This window comes from Phyllobates terribilis, unplaced genomic scaffold, assembly GCF_046119375.1.
Source record: "Phyllobates terribilis strain yellow unplaced genomic scaffold, ASM4611937v1 Scaffold_11__3_contigs__length_659146591, whole genome shotgun sequence".
Classification (NCBI taxonomy): domain Eukaryota; kingdom Metazoa; phylum Chordata; class Amphibia; order Anura; family Dendrobatidae; genus Phyllobates; species Phyllobates terribilis.
The window spans coordinates 358,754,626-358,770,861 of NW_027362771.1; the positions used below are offsets into that span (position 1 = coordinate 358,754,626).

The 16,236-nt window shown below is 47.2% G+C and overlaps 1 protein-coding gene across 4 annotated transcripts in view; it reads left to right on the forward strand.

Annotated features, from left to right (window-relative positions):
- The first annotated feature begins 6,626 nt into the window (after window positions 1–6,626).
- Window positions 6,627–16,236, forward strand: part of BNIP2 (BCL2 interacting protein 2) — a 53,863-nt gene continuing 44,253 nt past the window's right edge. For all 4 annotated transcript variants that reach the window (XM_073652901.1, XM_073652902.1, XM_073652903.1 and 1 more), the window contains exon 1: window positions 6,627–6,836. In XM_073652901.1, coding sequence (XP_073509002.1) covers window positions 6,775–6,836 — 62 coding nt within the window. In that variant the 5' untranslated portion in view covers window positions 6,627–6,774. The remainder of the gene's footprint in view (window positions 6,837–16,236) is intronic.

Consider the following 16,236-nt stretch of genomic DNA (forward strand, 5'->3'; position numbering starts at 1 on the left):
TACCTGGACGATATCTTGGTCTTCTCTCCGGATCTCCCCACACACCGGAGGGATGTTCGTCAGGTCCTGCTTAGGCTCAGGGAGAACCACCTCTATGCCAAGTACGAGAAATGCCTCTTCGACCAGACCTCCCTTCCATTCTTGGGCTATGTTATCTCCCAGACAGGCTTGCAAATGGATCCCGAGAATCTCTCTGCTGTCCTGAGGTGGCCCCGTCCAGAGGGGTTGAAGGCGATACAGCGATTCCTGGGCTTCGCCAATTACTATCGTCTCTTCATCCCACACTTCTCGTCCCGGACTACTCCCATATCTGCGCTCACCCGTAAGGGGGCTAATCCCAAGGTATGGTCGCCCAAAGCCGAGGAGGCCTTTCTTTCCTTAAAGAAAGCTTTCGCCTCTGCCCCAGTCCTGCACCGTCCAGACTGTAATAAACAATTCTGCCTGGAGGTTGAGGCCTCCTCCTCCGGAGCCGGAGCGGTACTCACCCAAAAATCTTCTACTGGGAGAATGGTAACCTGCGGCTTCTTCTCCAAAATCTTCTCCTCGTCTGAGCGCAACTACTCCATAGGAGACTGAGAATTGCTAGCCGTCAAATTGGCACTGGAGGAGTGGCGTAACCTGCTTGAAGGGGCTCTATACCCGGTGATCATCTACACGGATCACAAAAATCTGGCATATCTCCAAAATGCCCAGAGACTTAATTCGTGTCAGGCCCGGTGGTCTTTGTTTTTTGCCCGCTTCGACTTCATCTTACATTTCCGCCCGGCGGACAAGAATGTCAAAGCTGATGCCTTGTCCCGATCCTTCCTGTCCTCCGATCAAGAGGAGGAGCCTATGCACATCATCGACCGCTCCAAGGTGATGAATGTGGCCCCCTTGGATCTGACTCGTCTTCCACCCGGTAAGACGTTTGTAGCTGTACCAGATCGTGAGAAGGTTCTTCACTGGGGTCATTCTTCTAAACTAGCTGGCCATGCTGGCCAAAAGAAGACCTTCCTGCTCATTACCCGGCATTACTGGTGGCCTACCCTGCATAAGGATGTTGTAGACTTCGTCACGGCCTGTTCGTCTTGTGCCCGCAACAAAGTTCCCAGACATCTACCAGCCGGTCATCTTCTGCCCCTTCCCGTACCCGCTGCTCCATGGCAGCACATTGCTATGGACTTTATCACCGACCTTCCTGTTTCTGCCGGGTGTACAGTCATTTGGGTGGTCGTGACCGCTTTTCTAAAATGGCCCATTTCATTCCCCTGCCTGGTCTCCCATCTGCACCCGAGCTGGCTAAGGACTTTATCCGCCACATTTTCCGTCTCCATGGCCTACCCCTCCACATCGTGTCGGATCGTGGGGTTCAGTTCACCTCACGCTTCTGGAGAGCCACATGTAAGCTGCTGGACGTCACCTTGGATTTCTCCTCCGCTTACCACCCACAATCTAATGGTCAAGTGGAGCGGATCAATCAGATCCTTACCAGCTACCTCCGGCACTTCGTTAATGCCCACCATTCCGATTGGGTGGAACTCTTACCTTGGGCCGAGTTCTCTTATAATAACCATGAGAGCGAATCATCTTCCAAGTCCCTGTTCTTTATAGTTTGTGGCCAACATCCCCGGATTCCGGTTCCCGTCTCCGCTTCTGTGGACAACCCTGCTGCGGAGTCTCTTGTCAGCGAATTTTCTACCATTTGGGAGAGTACTAGGTCCGCTCTTCTTCTGTCTTACGAGCGGATGAAGAGTTATGCTGATAAGAGACGTCTGGATCCGCCTCTATTTCGTCCAGGAGACAAGGTCTGGCTCTCCTCCAAACATGTGCGGCTCAAAGTACCCTCCTACAAGTTGGGCCCTCGATTCATCGGTCCTTTCGAAATCCTCAGGCAAATTAATCCAGTAGCCTACAAATTAAAACTCCCGGCCACCCTACGCATTCCCAACTCCTTCCATGTATCTCTCCTCAAACTCGTTATCCTTAACACTTTTTCCAACAATCCAGGTACTCCTCCTGCTCCGGTTTCTGCTGAGGACGTCTTTGAGGTAGAGAGTATTCTGGCCACCAAAAGGGTAAGGGGGAGAACTTTTTTTCTGGTGGATTGGAAGGGGTTTGGTCCTGAGGAGAGAACGTGGGAACCCAGGGAGAACATCAATGCCCCGCTTCTTCTTGAGAAATTTCTCTCTGGCCTAAAAAAGGGGGGCCTAAAGGGGGGGGTACTGTAGCATCGGCATCTCTGCCCACTGCTAAGCAGAGATGCCGTCCCTCTCATCTTCCCGCTCCTGGCGCGGCGTCCTCCTGCGCTCCCCTCCTCGCTGCTGCCGGCGTGCGCTCCTTACCGGGCTCTGTGCTTAGGGCGCGCACTCCCTCTCTCTTAAAGGGACCGCGCGCGCCGTCCTAAGGAGTCCCCGGCCAAGGGCCGGAGGACCTCCCATATATAAAGCATCTCCTCCAAAATGGAGGTGCCCGAGCAAAGTTGTTGCAAAGCATACTCACCTCTGCTTCAGCCCTCAGGTCCCGTTGCCAGCCTGACTAGCAGTCCTGTCTGCCAGCTTGTCTTCTCTCCAGCCCGACAGTCTGTCTCCAATCATCCGCCAGTCTGTCTATGGGCGAGTCCACCTGCATACCAGGAAGCACCAGCCAGTTACCTGCCTGCTACCTGCCGTACCTGTTAGCCCGCTCACCTGGGAGCGCACGTCTGCTACTCGCCTGCTGGCCTACCTGGAGGCTCTGCCGTCACATGCCGTGACCTCCTGCCTGCTAGCCAAGAGACTTCTACCTGTTCTGCCGTCACATGCTGTGACCACCTGCCTGTAAGCCAAGAGACTTCTACCTGTTCTGCCGTCACATGCTGTGACCACCTACCTGCTAGCCAAGAGACTTCTACCTGTTCTGCCGTCACATGCTGTGACCACCTGCCTGCTAGCCAAGAGACTTCTACCTGTTCTGCCGTCACATGCTGTGACCACCTGCCTGCTAGCCAAGAGACTTCTACCTGCTCTGCCGTCACTTGCCGTGACCACCTGCTTGCTAGTCAAGAGACTTCTTCGGTCACGTACCGTGACCACCCGTCAGCTAACCCAGAGACGGCTGCCTGCCTGTTGTGTCCACCCGCTATACCGGTCAGTCCCAGCTATCTGACCCGTGGGAGCCACCTGCTCTTTTACAAGGTCGTCCCCAGAGTAGCACCTGACCCTCTGGCTCACTCCTTGTTCCAAGGCACAGAGGTTCCACCACCCAGACCCGTTACAAAGAGTGGTCCTCTTATCTTCCTCTTGCATAATTAGCCATTAATAATCGTCGTCATGAATGTATCACTCTGTTTCTGTGTCTATGGCCGGCATCCTCAATTTTGTACATTGCAGGAAGGAAATTTGTCGGGATCACCTGGGGAGGATCAGTTTGTTTCTTCATTATCGTCTACATGGGAAAGTGTTCAGCAACAATTGCATGACATAAGTTCCAAATATAAACGTTCGACTGATTGTAAACGTGTGACGGGCCTGGACCTGTGTGTGGGTGATCTGGTGTGGTTGTCTACCAAGAACATTAAACTTAAAGTACCTTCGCTGAAGTTAGGACACCAGTTTATTAATTCGTATAAAGTTACAACGGTCATTAGTCCTGTTGCTTTCCATCTGGCATTACCTGCATCATTTAAAGTGCACCTGTCAGCAGGATTGTGCTCAGTAAACTACATACACTATCGGGTGGGTAACATTACACTGATTAAAATGATACCTTGGATGATGAAATCCGACCTGTGGTTCTTGTGTAATCTTTACTTTCAGTTTGGAGATAGTGATATGCTCGTGCTCCGGGGTGAACTGTGGGGGGGCGCTCTATCTGGTGCTCTGCTTACTTATTCATCTGTATGCTCTTATGACAGCTCACTGTGCCTTCACTGACCTGCCTCCTATTTTACCTAGCCCCGCACTACTAGATGCATTATGGGAGGCAGGTCAGTAAGCAGAGCACCTGATAGAGTGCCCCCCCACAGACAGCCCTGGAGCATGAGAATATCATTATCTCCAAACTGAAAGTAAAGATTACACAAGAACCACAGGATGGATTTCATCAACTCAGGTATCATATTAATCAATGTAATGTCGCCCACCTGACCGTGTATGTGGTTTATTGAGCACAATGCTGCTGACAGGTGCACTTTAAAATCCATAATGTTTTTCACAGGTCTTTTTTAAAAAAAAATAAGTGCCTTCTGAAAACTCTATTCTCTAACCGCCGCCTCTGGTCCTAGTCGATGTGCCATTAGAGTTTCTGGTATCCAAAATTGTCATTTCTCATTTCATTCTCCGTTTACTGCAGTATTTGGTTAATTGGCAGGGTTATGGCCCTGAGGAGAGGACTTGGAGCCTCTGATATCCATGCTGAACATCTGGTTAGGTCTTTTCATCGTCTTCATCCGGATAAACCGGATTATGAGGGTCCAGAGGCCCCTCTTAGAGCGAGGGATACTGTCACAAGTAGGTTTTTGCAAGTAACACCAACTGTGATGGCGGCGTCAGGGTCTGAGCAATCCACATAGTCTAAGGCCACATGTACACTTTCAGCATTTGGTCAGTATTTTAAATCGGTATTTGTAAGCCCAAACCAGCAGTGAAACAGTCAAAGGAAAAGTATAAGGCCACGGCCCCACCATCTGTATTGGGTCAGTATTTTTTCTCAGGAGTGGGAGCCAAAACCAGGAGTGGGTGATGAATGCAGAATTGGTGACTTGTTTTTATTATACCTTTTCTCTGATTGTTCCTCACCTGGTTTTGGCTCCCACTCCTGAGAAAATATACTGACCGAATACTGACCAAATACTGATAGTGGGGCAGTGGCATAATAGAAACACGTCACCCCTCCTGCATTTATCACCCACTTCTGGTTTTGGCTTACAAATACTGAGGTATAAAACTCACCAAATACTGAATATGTGAATGGGTCCTTACACTCTTTCTTCTAACGCCATTAATAGCTATGATCAGTGCAGGGTGACTTGGGCATTGACTCAAAGAGCTGCAGATCATAGGCAGGTTAGCAAGAGTTAAATCTTTGCTGAGCTAAAGTTGTTAATCTCCTTTAGTCGAATGTTGTTGTTGTGGGAGAACCAGTCATGTTTGCTCTTATTCTATATATGCTGGCTTTGCTATGCAGGTAATGCCAGCTATAGTTAGTCTATCCTGGTCAGGAGAGGTGGACACATCCTTGTTAACTGGTCGTTATGCCAAAGTTGTTGCGAGCGGTGTTTGGTGAAGCCTTTCCTTTTTCCCTTGGTGTCTTCATGTTACTTTGTTGCCTCACGGCTTTACACTTTCGTTCCTTAGTGTTTTTCCCTGTGAAAGTGCTGTGTGACTGAGCTTATGGCAAAACTCGGAAAGCAAAGAGAGCTACTTAATTTTTGGAACGCTAATTTGGACACTATGTTGAATTTGCAGAGCCCCTGAGGAGCCAAAAGAGCAAAAAACACCCATAAGTGATCTAATTTGGCAAACTATATCCCATAATGAATTCATCTATGGGAGTGGTATTTTAACCTACAATCTTCATCACAGAACATCAAGCTGTGAAAACTAAAAAGGTAGGATTTTTCCACTAAAATTTTACATTGGCCTCAAAGTTTTACACGAGGTGTAATAGGAGAAAATGGACAGGACAATTTTATTATGCAATTTTTACTGAACGTGTTAAGTTCAGATTGTTCAGACTCAGAATCAACAAAAACAAGCAATTCAGTTATTGTTTTCAGACTTTTTTGTGCCGTTCACCGTGCGGTAAAACCGATTTATTCTTTGGGTCGGTACGATTACTGAGATACTGGATTTATATTGTTTTTTATGTTTTGCTACTTTTACAGACTAAAAACTGTATTTTACAAAATCTGATTTGTTTTTGCATCGGCATAATCCGAGAGCTGTAACTTTTATTGTTTCGCAGAACGTGCCATATTACTTGTTTTTTGCGGGACGCTTTGGCGTTTTCATTTCAATCATTTTTTATTTTTTTTACATATGACCTTTGATCGCTTTTTATTCACTATTTTGTGTGTTGGTATGATGAAAAAGCGAGTAAGTAAAGTAAATAATGTATGTAGCCGCTTAACCGGACCTGGCACCGGCCACCAGGAGAGATTACTGACACCGCAGGGACCTTGTAACACTGAACGGGCCAGCTTAACCCCTCAGGTGCTGCGCTCAGGACCACGGCATGAGAGAGGGGCTCTCTGGGGGCCCATCAGACCCCCAATGACCCGAGCTCAGGGCACCGGCAGCCTGGTCTTCGTCCTGTCTCCCAAAAACATTAGGTGTGCCCAGAATGACACAGAATAAACACTACATATTTATGTGTAAGAAACAAGGCCTCACACAGCTCAAAACATGTCTACATTGTGAAAAAGAAGTAAACCGGAGAATAAACCTAAACTGCATGGAGGCTGCTATGTGAACAGAAACATAAACCACAGATGGAAAATGGTCAAAATCTTTTTTTTTTTTTACTTTTTTCACTCCCTGCAGCTAATCTGAATCCCTCCATGAAACGCACCCTCCGTAGAGCCAATGCACACTCTATACTGGTCGCCCCCCATTACAGAACACCACAGCGGCTTCCCTCATTGACAGAACAGCCCCCAGTGCGCGGTCACGTGGTGCTGACATCACGGTCATGTGGCCGTGACGTCATCAAGGTCCTTGTAGGAACTGCCGCCCGCTCCCTCCGGGAGGCCGTGTCCGCTGCGGGGTCCGGGCCCCTCCCTGTGCTGCTGTGTGCGGAGCCGCCGCCGATGACATGATACATGGGGACGGAGCTGCAGTCATGTCTGCCGAGGAGCCGGACGTACAGGATGCCGAGTGAGTGCTGCCGTTAGCCCGCAGTGGCGGAGGTGCTCGCCTGCACCGGCTGCCTCCTCCCGTACATGTGCTCCGTACCTGGGTGGCCTACCGGAGGCTGCGCCCACAGTGGTGCTGGCACATCTGGGGATGGCCTGGTGGCTGTGGGACTCCTTATTCATACACATAACGCTGGCGGTTTCTTCCTGAAGCGGCTTTTATTTGTTGTCTCCTTCTGTTTTCACCTCTGAGGTATTCTCTGTTTTGTCTCAGCACTTTCCCGCGCCCTTCCTCCTGCCAGGTCCCAGACTTTTTTTCTAACTCCATTCTAAAATAACATAGAAGTATGAGGCGTCTTCAGGGCGGTGGGAGAACGGTCCGGCACTTCCTTTATCTTCTTGGCGTCTTTGGAGACCTGAAGTGGCTGAAAGCCGGTAAATAGCCTGAAGATGAGAACAGCGGTGGTCTTATACAGACTTGCAGGCGGCCATTGTGTTCAGCGGTTTGGTGGGTTTAGTAGAGGAAACCGCTGTAAATGGCTGAATACTTTGAGGCGTTATTTGGAGCCATTGGCTTAAAACTCTCCGGAAAGATCATTTCAGAAACTCTTGAAAGACTCTGGGTATGTGCCCACGATCAGGAGCCGCTGCGGACTCGTGCAGCGCCAAACCGGCTGCGGACTCGTGCAGCGCCAAACCGGCTGCGGACTCGTGCAGCGCCAAACCGGCTGCGGACTCGTGCAGCGCCAAACCGGCTGCGGACTCGTGCAGCGCCAAACCGGCTGCGGACTCGTGCAGCGCCAAACCGGCTGCGGACTCGTGCAGCGCCAAACCGGCTGCGGACTCGTGCAGCTCCAAACCCGCAACGTCCAGATGTTACAGCATAGTGGATGGGATGTGTAGAAATCCCATGTCTGCTGTGCATCTCTGTGCACCCGTGGATCTGACACGGACGCGGCTTTCCAGACTGCAGCAATTTCTCTTGTGGGTCCAGATGTGGACTTTTCCCATAGACCTAACCTCCTATGAGGAAAGTACACAAGTGAAAAATTAAAAAAAAAGGTCGCCACTCATTTGCATATTGAGCAGAGCCTATTCCGCAGTGTCGGGGCCGGCTCCGGACTGTGAGTACGTACCCTTCCTATTCATCTCTGTGCTGAAGTCACTTTGCTGTTCAGTCTTTCCAGCATTTTTTTCAGACTTTGAAGAACGCTTGCCTGGAAAAAACAAAGTGCATGACACTTCTGCTGACAACATCCGTCCGTTCCAAACTAGTCATGGACCAATCAAAAAGCTGCTAAAAGAAACACAAAAAAATTCTGCAAAAACTATTCAAAACTGCTGCAAGACATATAAAAAGTGTGTGCCTGCGGTCAGGAGCCACCTGCCGCCCTGACACTGCGGAAAAGCCGCGCGGCTTCCGCCCTCATTTTAATCAAATGAGCCTCTTGATTTATTTATTTTTTTCACATGCGGACCCGCAAGAGAATTTGACATGCTGCAGGTCTGAAAGATGCGCTGCATGTCAGTTTCCGCAGGTGCCCAGAGACATGGAATTTCTAAAAATCTCATCCACTATGCTGTAACATGTGACACTGTATAAACCCGCAGCTGCTCCTGATTGTGGGCACATACCCTAAGGGCTAAGTGCCCACGATGCAGAAATGCTCCTGATTTTTTCCGCATCTTCCTGGCAGGAAAAACGCATGTGGATTTTACATGCGTTTTTCCTGCCAGGTAGAAGCGTTTGTCAAGCGTTTTTGCATGCATTTCTGCATGCGGGTTATCAAGCACTTTTCCAAGCGATTTTAGCATCACTTGGAAAACTGCTTGACAACTTGGTCACACTATATAAATCCATGCAAACGGCATGGATTTATATAGTGTGACCAAGTTAATAGTTAAAAAAAAGAATAAAAATGGTAAAAACAAAACATTATACTCGCCTTCTGATGGCCCCCGGTCTCCTTCTCTGGTGCGTCCTGTGTCTTGGGCAGCTCGCGGTGGTGTAAAAGGGTCTTCCATGATGTCATTTAGTCATGTGACAGGTCACGCGCCCGCTGACAGAGTTGGTCCATTTTATACCGACTCCACCAAAATGGGCTCCGACTCCACAGCCCTGGTTGCGCTGCCGGTCAATGTTTGAAATTGCAAAGAGGAAGAAAGGGGCACAGAACATGATCTGATAGACTGTGTCCTACTTTGCTTTATTTTGACTTGCACATATTGAAGATACAGTCCTCTTTTAGACATATGTTTTCGGCTGCTAATTTCTACTTGTAGATTTTCTGCAAAGGGTTTTTTTTTTTTTACAATAATTTTAATGTACTTGATTAAAGGTGATAAGAGGTCAGTTGTGAGGCAACAGTGTAAAATCTGCTGACCTGGGGAGTGTAGTCTGTCTATAGATAATGGCTGCATTTAACACCAAATGTTCTACTTCATAGAGCCCCTCCATATAATCCTCTTTTGGATGGTCTGAGAACCTTTAGTGAGACAAGCTGAAATTAAATGTCACATATGCACATGCATATATTAGCGTTTTATAGTGAAAATTCCTAATTATCTTTGTACAGTTTTCTGATTCTGGTCCACTGAATTTTCACATATTGCTGTTTCCTGGATTAAAGGGGGTTATTTATTTTTTGTTGAGGTTTTTCAGTGTTTTTTAATGAAGCCCTCTCATGTACCGTATATTCCGGCGTATAAGACGACCTGGTGTATAAGACGACCCCCCTACTTTCCTGTTAAAATATCGAGTTTAGGATATATTCACCGTATAAGACTACCCCTTTTCCAACGCATACCAAACACCGGTAAAAATTAAAAAAAAACAGATTTGAATTTAACATGGTCCTTTTTTTAATTTAAATTCTTATGACATGCAGGTATATAGCAGGAAAACTGTCACTCATAAACATATTAAAATAGGGGGGACCCCACGTCATTTTTTGGGGGGGTCCCCCATTCTAATAGCTAGTAAAGGCTAGGTATTCAGCTGGGGGCTGATATTAGTAGCCTGGGAAGCTCCGTGGGTATTACCCTCTTCCCAGACTTCAAACATCTGCCCCAGCCGTCTGCTTAACCTCCGCTAGAGACTATAATGATGGTGGATCCCACGCCAATTTTCTTTTTAAAAAATCCTTTATTTTAACACTAAATGACAATTGAGGGGTTAATAAAGATGCAGTCCCTAAATTATTAATTTTGTAATTAATTTTTCCCAAAAATGTTGACGTGGGGCTTCGCCATATTTTTGTGTCCAGCCAGGTACAGCAGGCAGGAACGGGCTGCACCCAACCACCAGCTGCCTATTTGTACCTGGCCGGACACAACAATATAGGGAAGCCCTTTTTTTTTTAAATTATTTCATGAAATAATTTAAAAAAAAATACGTGGGGCTTCGCCCTATTTTTGTGTCCAGCCAGGTACAACTAGGCAGCTGGGGGCTGGAATCCGCAGCGCAGGGAGGCCCAAGCTTTCTGGGCCCCCCCCGCTGCAAATTGCAGTCCGCAGCCACCCCGGAAAATGGCGCGTTCATAGAAGCGCCATCTTCTGGCGCTGTACCCAACTCATCCAGGGCCCTGGTGCGGTGGCTCACTGGGTAATAAAGGGGTTAGGGCCAGCTTGGCATTATCAGCTGGCCCTAAGCCCGAAATTCATGGGGTCACGCCAATATTAGACATGACCACCATGAATTTCTAGTAAAGTAATTAAAAAAAACACAACACCCAGAATAAAGTCCTTTAATTGAAATAAAGACACAATTTTTCAATGTTCTAAATTAAACCATACTTACCATCACGCCCATTCCAGCTGAAGCCAACGATCTCCTGCAATAAAAGTAAAATAATAAAGCAACCTCATCCTTACCTCTCCATGGTTCCCAGGACCGGTCCAGCTCTGCTACATTCACATGACAGGCTGCACCGCAGCAGAACGCTGCCGTTCAGCTTGCCATGCGGCAGACACTGAGAAGCGCAGGCATGCTTGTGCTCCTCAGTGTCTGACTGTGACGGCATCCAGATGAGCCGAGATCATGTCCAATGAACTCGGCTCACCTCATGCACGTCACTGACAGCGTGGGAAAATTCTCCTGCTCCCCGCATGCGCAGTAGAAGTTTCCCACGCTGTCAGTGACGGACGTCCAGGAGGTGAGCTGAGTTCATTGTCGGCTCATCTGGATGCCGTCACAGAGAGACGCTGAGGAGCGGAAGCATGCCTGCGCTTCTCAGTGTCTGCGGGATGACAGGATGGATGGCGGCGTTCTGCTGCGGTCCAGCCTGTCATCTCGATGTAGCAGAGCTGGAGCTGTCCTGGGAACCATGGAAAGGTAAGGATGAGGTTGCTTTATTATTTTATTTTTATTACAGGAGATCGTTGGCTTCAGCTGGAATGGGCGTGATGGTAAGTATGGTTTAATTTAGAACAATAAAGATTTGTGTCTTTATTTCAATTAAAGGACTTTATTCTGGGTGTTTGTGTTTTTTTTAACTTTGACTATGGGGTTAGTAATGGGGGTGTCTTATAGACGCCTCTCCATTACTAACCTGGGCTTGATGTCAGCTGGCATTATAAGCTGACATCAACCCCAGCCCTATTACCCCACTGCCACCGCTACAGGGCAGTGGGAAGAGCGAGGCTAAGTGCCAGAATTGGCGCATCCTATGAATGCGCCATTTCTGGGGCGGCTGACGGCTGGTGTTTCTAGCCTGGGAGGGGGCCAATATTCATGGCACCCTTCCTGGGCTACTAATATCAGCCTCCAGCTGTCTGCCTAGCCTTTGCTAGCTATTAAAATAGGGGGGACCCCACGTCATTTTTTTGGGATCCCCCATTTTAATAGCTAGTAAAGGCTAGGTATTCAGCTGGGGGCTGATATTAGTAGCCTGGGAAGCTCCGTGGGTATTACCCCCTTCCCAGGCTTCAAACATCTGCTTAACCTCCGCTAGAGACTAAAATTAAGGGGAACCCCACGCCAATTTTTTTTTTAAATAAATCCGTTATTTTAACACTAGATGACAAGTACAGTAACCAGCACTGTCCCTGTACTTCATATATATGTGACTGACATGTTTCTATCTATCTAATCTATGTGTGAAGCTCTATTCTGTCTGTTATAAATTGTCGGGTACCGCTGCTGAATTGCCGGCCGGCTTTTTTAAAGAGACGGTGCATGAAAACACTATTATTTGTTTTAATAAATCCTTTACACTAAATGACAAGTACAGTAAGCAATACTGTCACTGTACTTCATATATATGTGACTGACATGTTTCTATCTATCTAATCTATGTGTGAAGCTCTATTCTTTCTATTCTAAATTGTCGGGTGCCGGCTTACGCCGCTGCTGAATTGCCGGCTTTTTATATATTGTCACAGAAGCGATGCGAACTTCCCAGCTCCGGACACAGCTCAGCGCTTCTGTGACAAGTGAAAGCTGTCGGCACAGAAGCCCTGCGCTGTGTCCAGAGCTGGGAAGACACTGCGATGTGTCAGTTTCAGCACAGAAGCGCTGACTGTCTGGACCTACCGCCGCCATATTTTAACTCCCTCCACCTTATATTAACTCCGACATGGCAGGGATACGGCCACGGCAGCTTATTAACACCCCCAGAGTATCCCCGCATGTCAATTTCTGAAAGTTCAAAAGCATTACCGGCGTATAAGACGACCCCAGACTAGACAGAAGATTTTTCAGTCTTCAAAAGTCGTCTAATACGCCGGAATATACGGTATATATTTTTTCAGTAAATGTGTGTAAATGCATGTAATGTAGTGTGAGTGTATTAATATACTCACTTACCCCTGCTTTCTCCGGTGTCCAGCGCCGTTCTTCTATGCTTCTCTGTGACGTCACCGCTCTGCAGACTCCCCGGGTGACTACGCTCAGCGTGACCCAGAGGTGGCTTTTATACTGCATAGAGTGAGCCGGTTAGTTGCACTGAAGCAGAGAAGAACGGCGCTGGTCAACGGAGAGAGCGTCGGTAAGTGAGTATATTAAAGCAGGGTTCCCCAACTCCAGTCCTCAAGGCCCACCAACAGGTCATGTTTTCAGGATTTCCTTAGTATTGCACAGGTGATGGAATTATTGCCTGTGCAGGTGATGCAATTATCACCTGTGTAATACTAAGGAAATCCTGAAAACATGACCTGTTGGTGGGCCTTGAGCACTGGAGTTGGGGAACCCTGTATTAAAGGGCTTGTCCACTACTTTTTATTACCCCCCCCCCCCCTATGTATTCCCCCGGGACCCCTAAGGGTTTTTGGAAATACCTTGCGTTGCAGTTACTGCCTATGAGCGGCGCTATCGGTGGTTGCTCACAGTAATCACGTGACCGCCGGCTCTGACATCCGCTGATGTCACGTCATGGTTCCGGCTCCATCCGGGGGTCTCTCTCTTCTGCATTCGACAGTGGCTGCTGGGTTGTGGGCGGGGTTACCCCACACATCACACCCGGCATCCACCGCGCGCTCTCCCTCTCATTTACTGGGAAAGCGCGTGGTGGATGCTGGCTGTGACGTGGGGAATAACCCCGCCCACAACCCAGCATCCACCACGGGGACCGCGTCACTGATGTCACGCCTCACTTGACGTGACATCTATGGCGGGTCACGTGATGCCTCTGAGCGGCCAGCGATAGCGCCGCTCGCAGGCAGTAACTGCAACACAAGGTAATTACAAAGACACTTATGGGCCCCGGTGGGGTAATAAAAAGTAGTGAACAACTTCTTTAATACTCTCACACATTACATGCACATACACACATTTCATGAATAGAAAACTTAATGGGTTTGCTTCTTTAATTAAGTATAACCACATAAAAATATATTTTGATGAATTCTGGATCCTAATTACGTATTTCATAGGTTCACATTCTTAGAACACATCTGTGGTTGTATTTGTTCATGCTCATTCACACTGTTTGTTTTTGAGGGTTTTTCTTGTGTAATTTACGAGCCGGTGGCTGACCAACGTTGGACCGTGCTGGTGGCAGACTATTTTGTGCAGCTTTTATTTTAGTATATAATAGTATATTATGTAGCAGTGCACTTTACATAATTGATGGACTTTATTTCATGCATTAATATTTAATGAATATGCATTTTACCTATGACTATGATAAATAAGAATAGCAAAATAAATATTTCATGACTTCCAGGATATAAGCAGCCAACTAATATACAGTCACAATTAGACCAAAAATGCATGTGTGTCCTATTCTAGAGGGGCTCACTTTACCTGTAGATTTCTATGTCTGATGAGTTTTGGGAAGATAGAATGTCTCTTCTTAAAGGGGCTTTTCACTATAAAAGAACTTGTGTCTGAATGATTGTATACTTGTAAAAACAAGAAACACAGATGGTACTCGCCCTTCCTGGGGTCCAATGCCGGCTCTCCAACGCTGCGCTGGTTTTTATATATTGATTGCAGTGGTAACATCACAGCTAGAGCGCTTATCACTTCTGCAGACAATCCTTCAGCTCAGCTGCTTTGCTGATGTAGATGTCACCACTGCAGACATTACAGAGAACGGAGCAGCGTCAAGGAGCCGGCACTGGACCTGAGTAGGGTGAGTAGTATCTATTAGTATTGAGCTAGGGTGCTTGCCGAGTATTTGCTGCATGCTCGGCATCTAGGATTGAGTCGCGGCTGCTGCATGTGTCACGGCTGTTAAACAGCTGTGACACATGCAGGGATTGCCTGTTTGTTAGGCAATCCCTGCATGTGTCACAGCTGTTTAACACATGTGGCGGCACTAACATAGATGCCGAGCATGCCGCAAATACTCGGCGAGCACCCGAGCGTGCTTGCCAACAGGGTTAACAACACCACACGCTTGCTCATTACTAGTATCTTTATTGTCTTGCAAGTATACAATCATTTGGTCACACAGTTTTCCTAAAGGGATTTTCCACTAAATATGGAGACTCATTGGAAATGCCCCACCGATAACACACACTAGTTTTCTTTCCTTCCAGGAGAATTCTATATTGTTATTGACACTTACTTGCGATAACTACTCTGATGAGGGGTAAGTATCCTGGAACAGCGAAGTGTAGATGGTCTAGTTTAGCTAACATCTATAATCATATTGCAAGGCTGGTTCAAGGGTTGGGCAATATAGAGTTCTGAAAAATGTTCTAGAATTGTGAGTGTTCTACATAAAATAACGTTTATTAATACAGAGACATTAGGAGAGGTGACTGGTCTTAAATAGAGTTAAGAAGCAACTGTATATAAATCTGCATGTTAAGGCAGGCCATTCTGTTATGGTTGTGTGCACACAGGAGGCTGTTCCCAGTGTAGCTGGCCAGTCCTTGCTGCTTTCCTGCTTCCTCTCAGGCACCAGCACTGTATAGCGGTTTTCCTTTTGGGGTTTCCTGTTTTACAGCTGTACAGCTGATAAGTGTGTTTGAAGCCTAAGCTCATTGATCACACTAGAAGTTAGTGTTCCTGTCGGAGATACATTATAAAAAAAAGTTCTAGAAATATCTCTTGCGGTTGGATGGCTTTTCCACTGTTTTAGATGTAAAAAGTTACCTAAGTACCATTTGTTTCCCTGCATATTGCACTCATATTACCAGGTTTGCTGGCCCTGGCTTTTGGTTTTGCTTTAGTTTCTTGTGTTCAGTATGGGAGTGTGGCGGCCTCTTTGTCTGTACACCGTAAGGCTATGTTCACACATCTTGTTTTTTGATGCGTTTTTTTTAATGCAAATTTTCAGCTGCGTTTTACAGTACCAGCAAAGTCGATGAGATTCCAGAAATCTCATGCACACATCATGTTTTTTTTTAATCAGGATCTTGTGCTTTGCATGTTTTTTTGCAAAATAAGGCATGTCACTTCTTTCAGCGTTTTTTTTCACCCATTATTGGAAGTAATGGGTGGTGAAAAAAACGCACCAAAAACACAAGTGTCAGGTTTTTCAGGGTATGTGCCTACGATGCATCCAGGTCTGTGGGTTTTACGCTACATTTTTTCACATGCGGACTTTCCTCATAGAGGCTAGGTCTATGGGGAAAGCCTGCATGCGGACACGCAGGAGAAGTTGACATGCTGCGCTCTGGAAAGACGCACCACATGTCAGTGTCCGCGGGTGATCCGCAAGTGCCCCGATATGTATGGGCGGCACGGTGGCTCAGTGGTTAGCACTGCAGCCTTGCAGCACTGGGGTCCAGGGTTCAAATCCCACCAAGGACAACATCTGCAAGGAGTTTGTATGTTCTCCCCGTGTTTGTGTGGGTTTCCTCCCACACTCCAAAGACACACTGATAGGGAATGTAGATTGTGAGCCCCAATGGGGACAGCGATGATAATGTCTGTAAAGCGCTGTGAAATAAGTTAGTGATATATAAAATTAAAAAATAAAGATTATTATTATATACGCATATGCTATAACATCTGGCCAAACATGTGG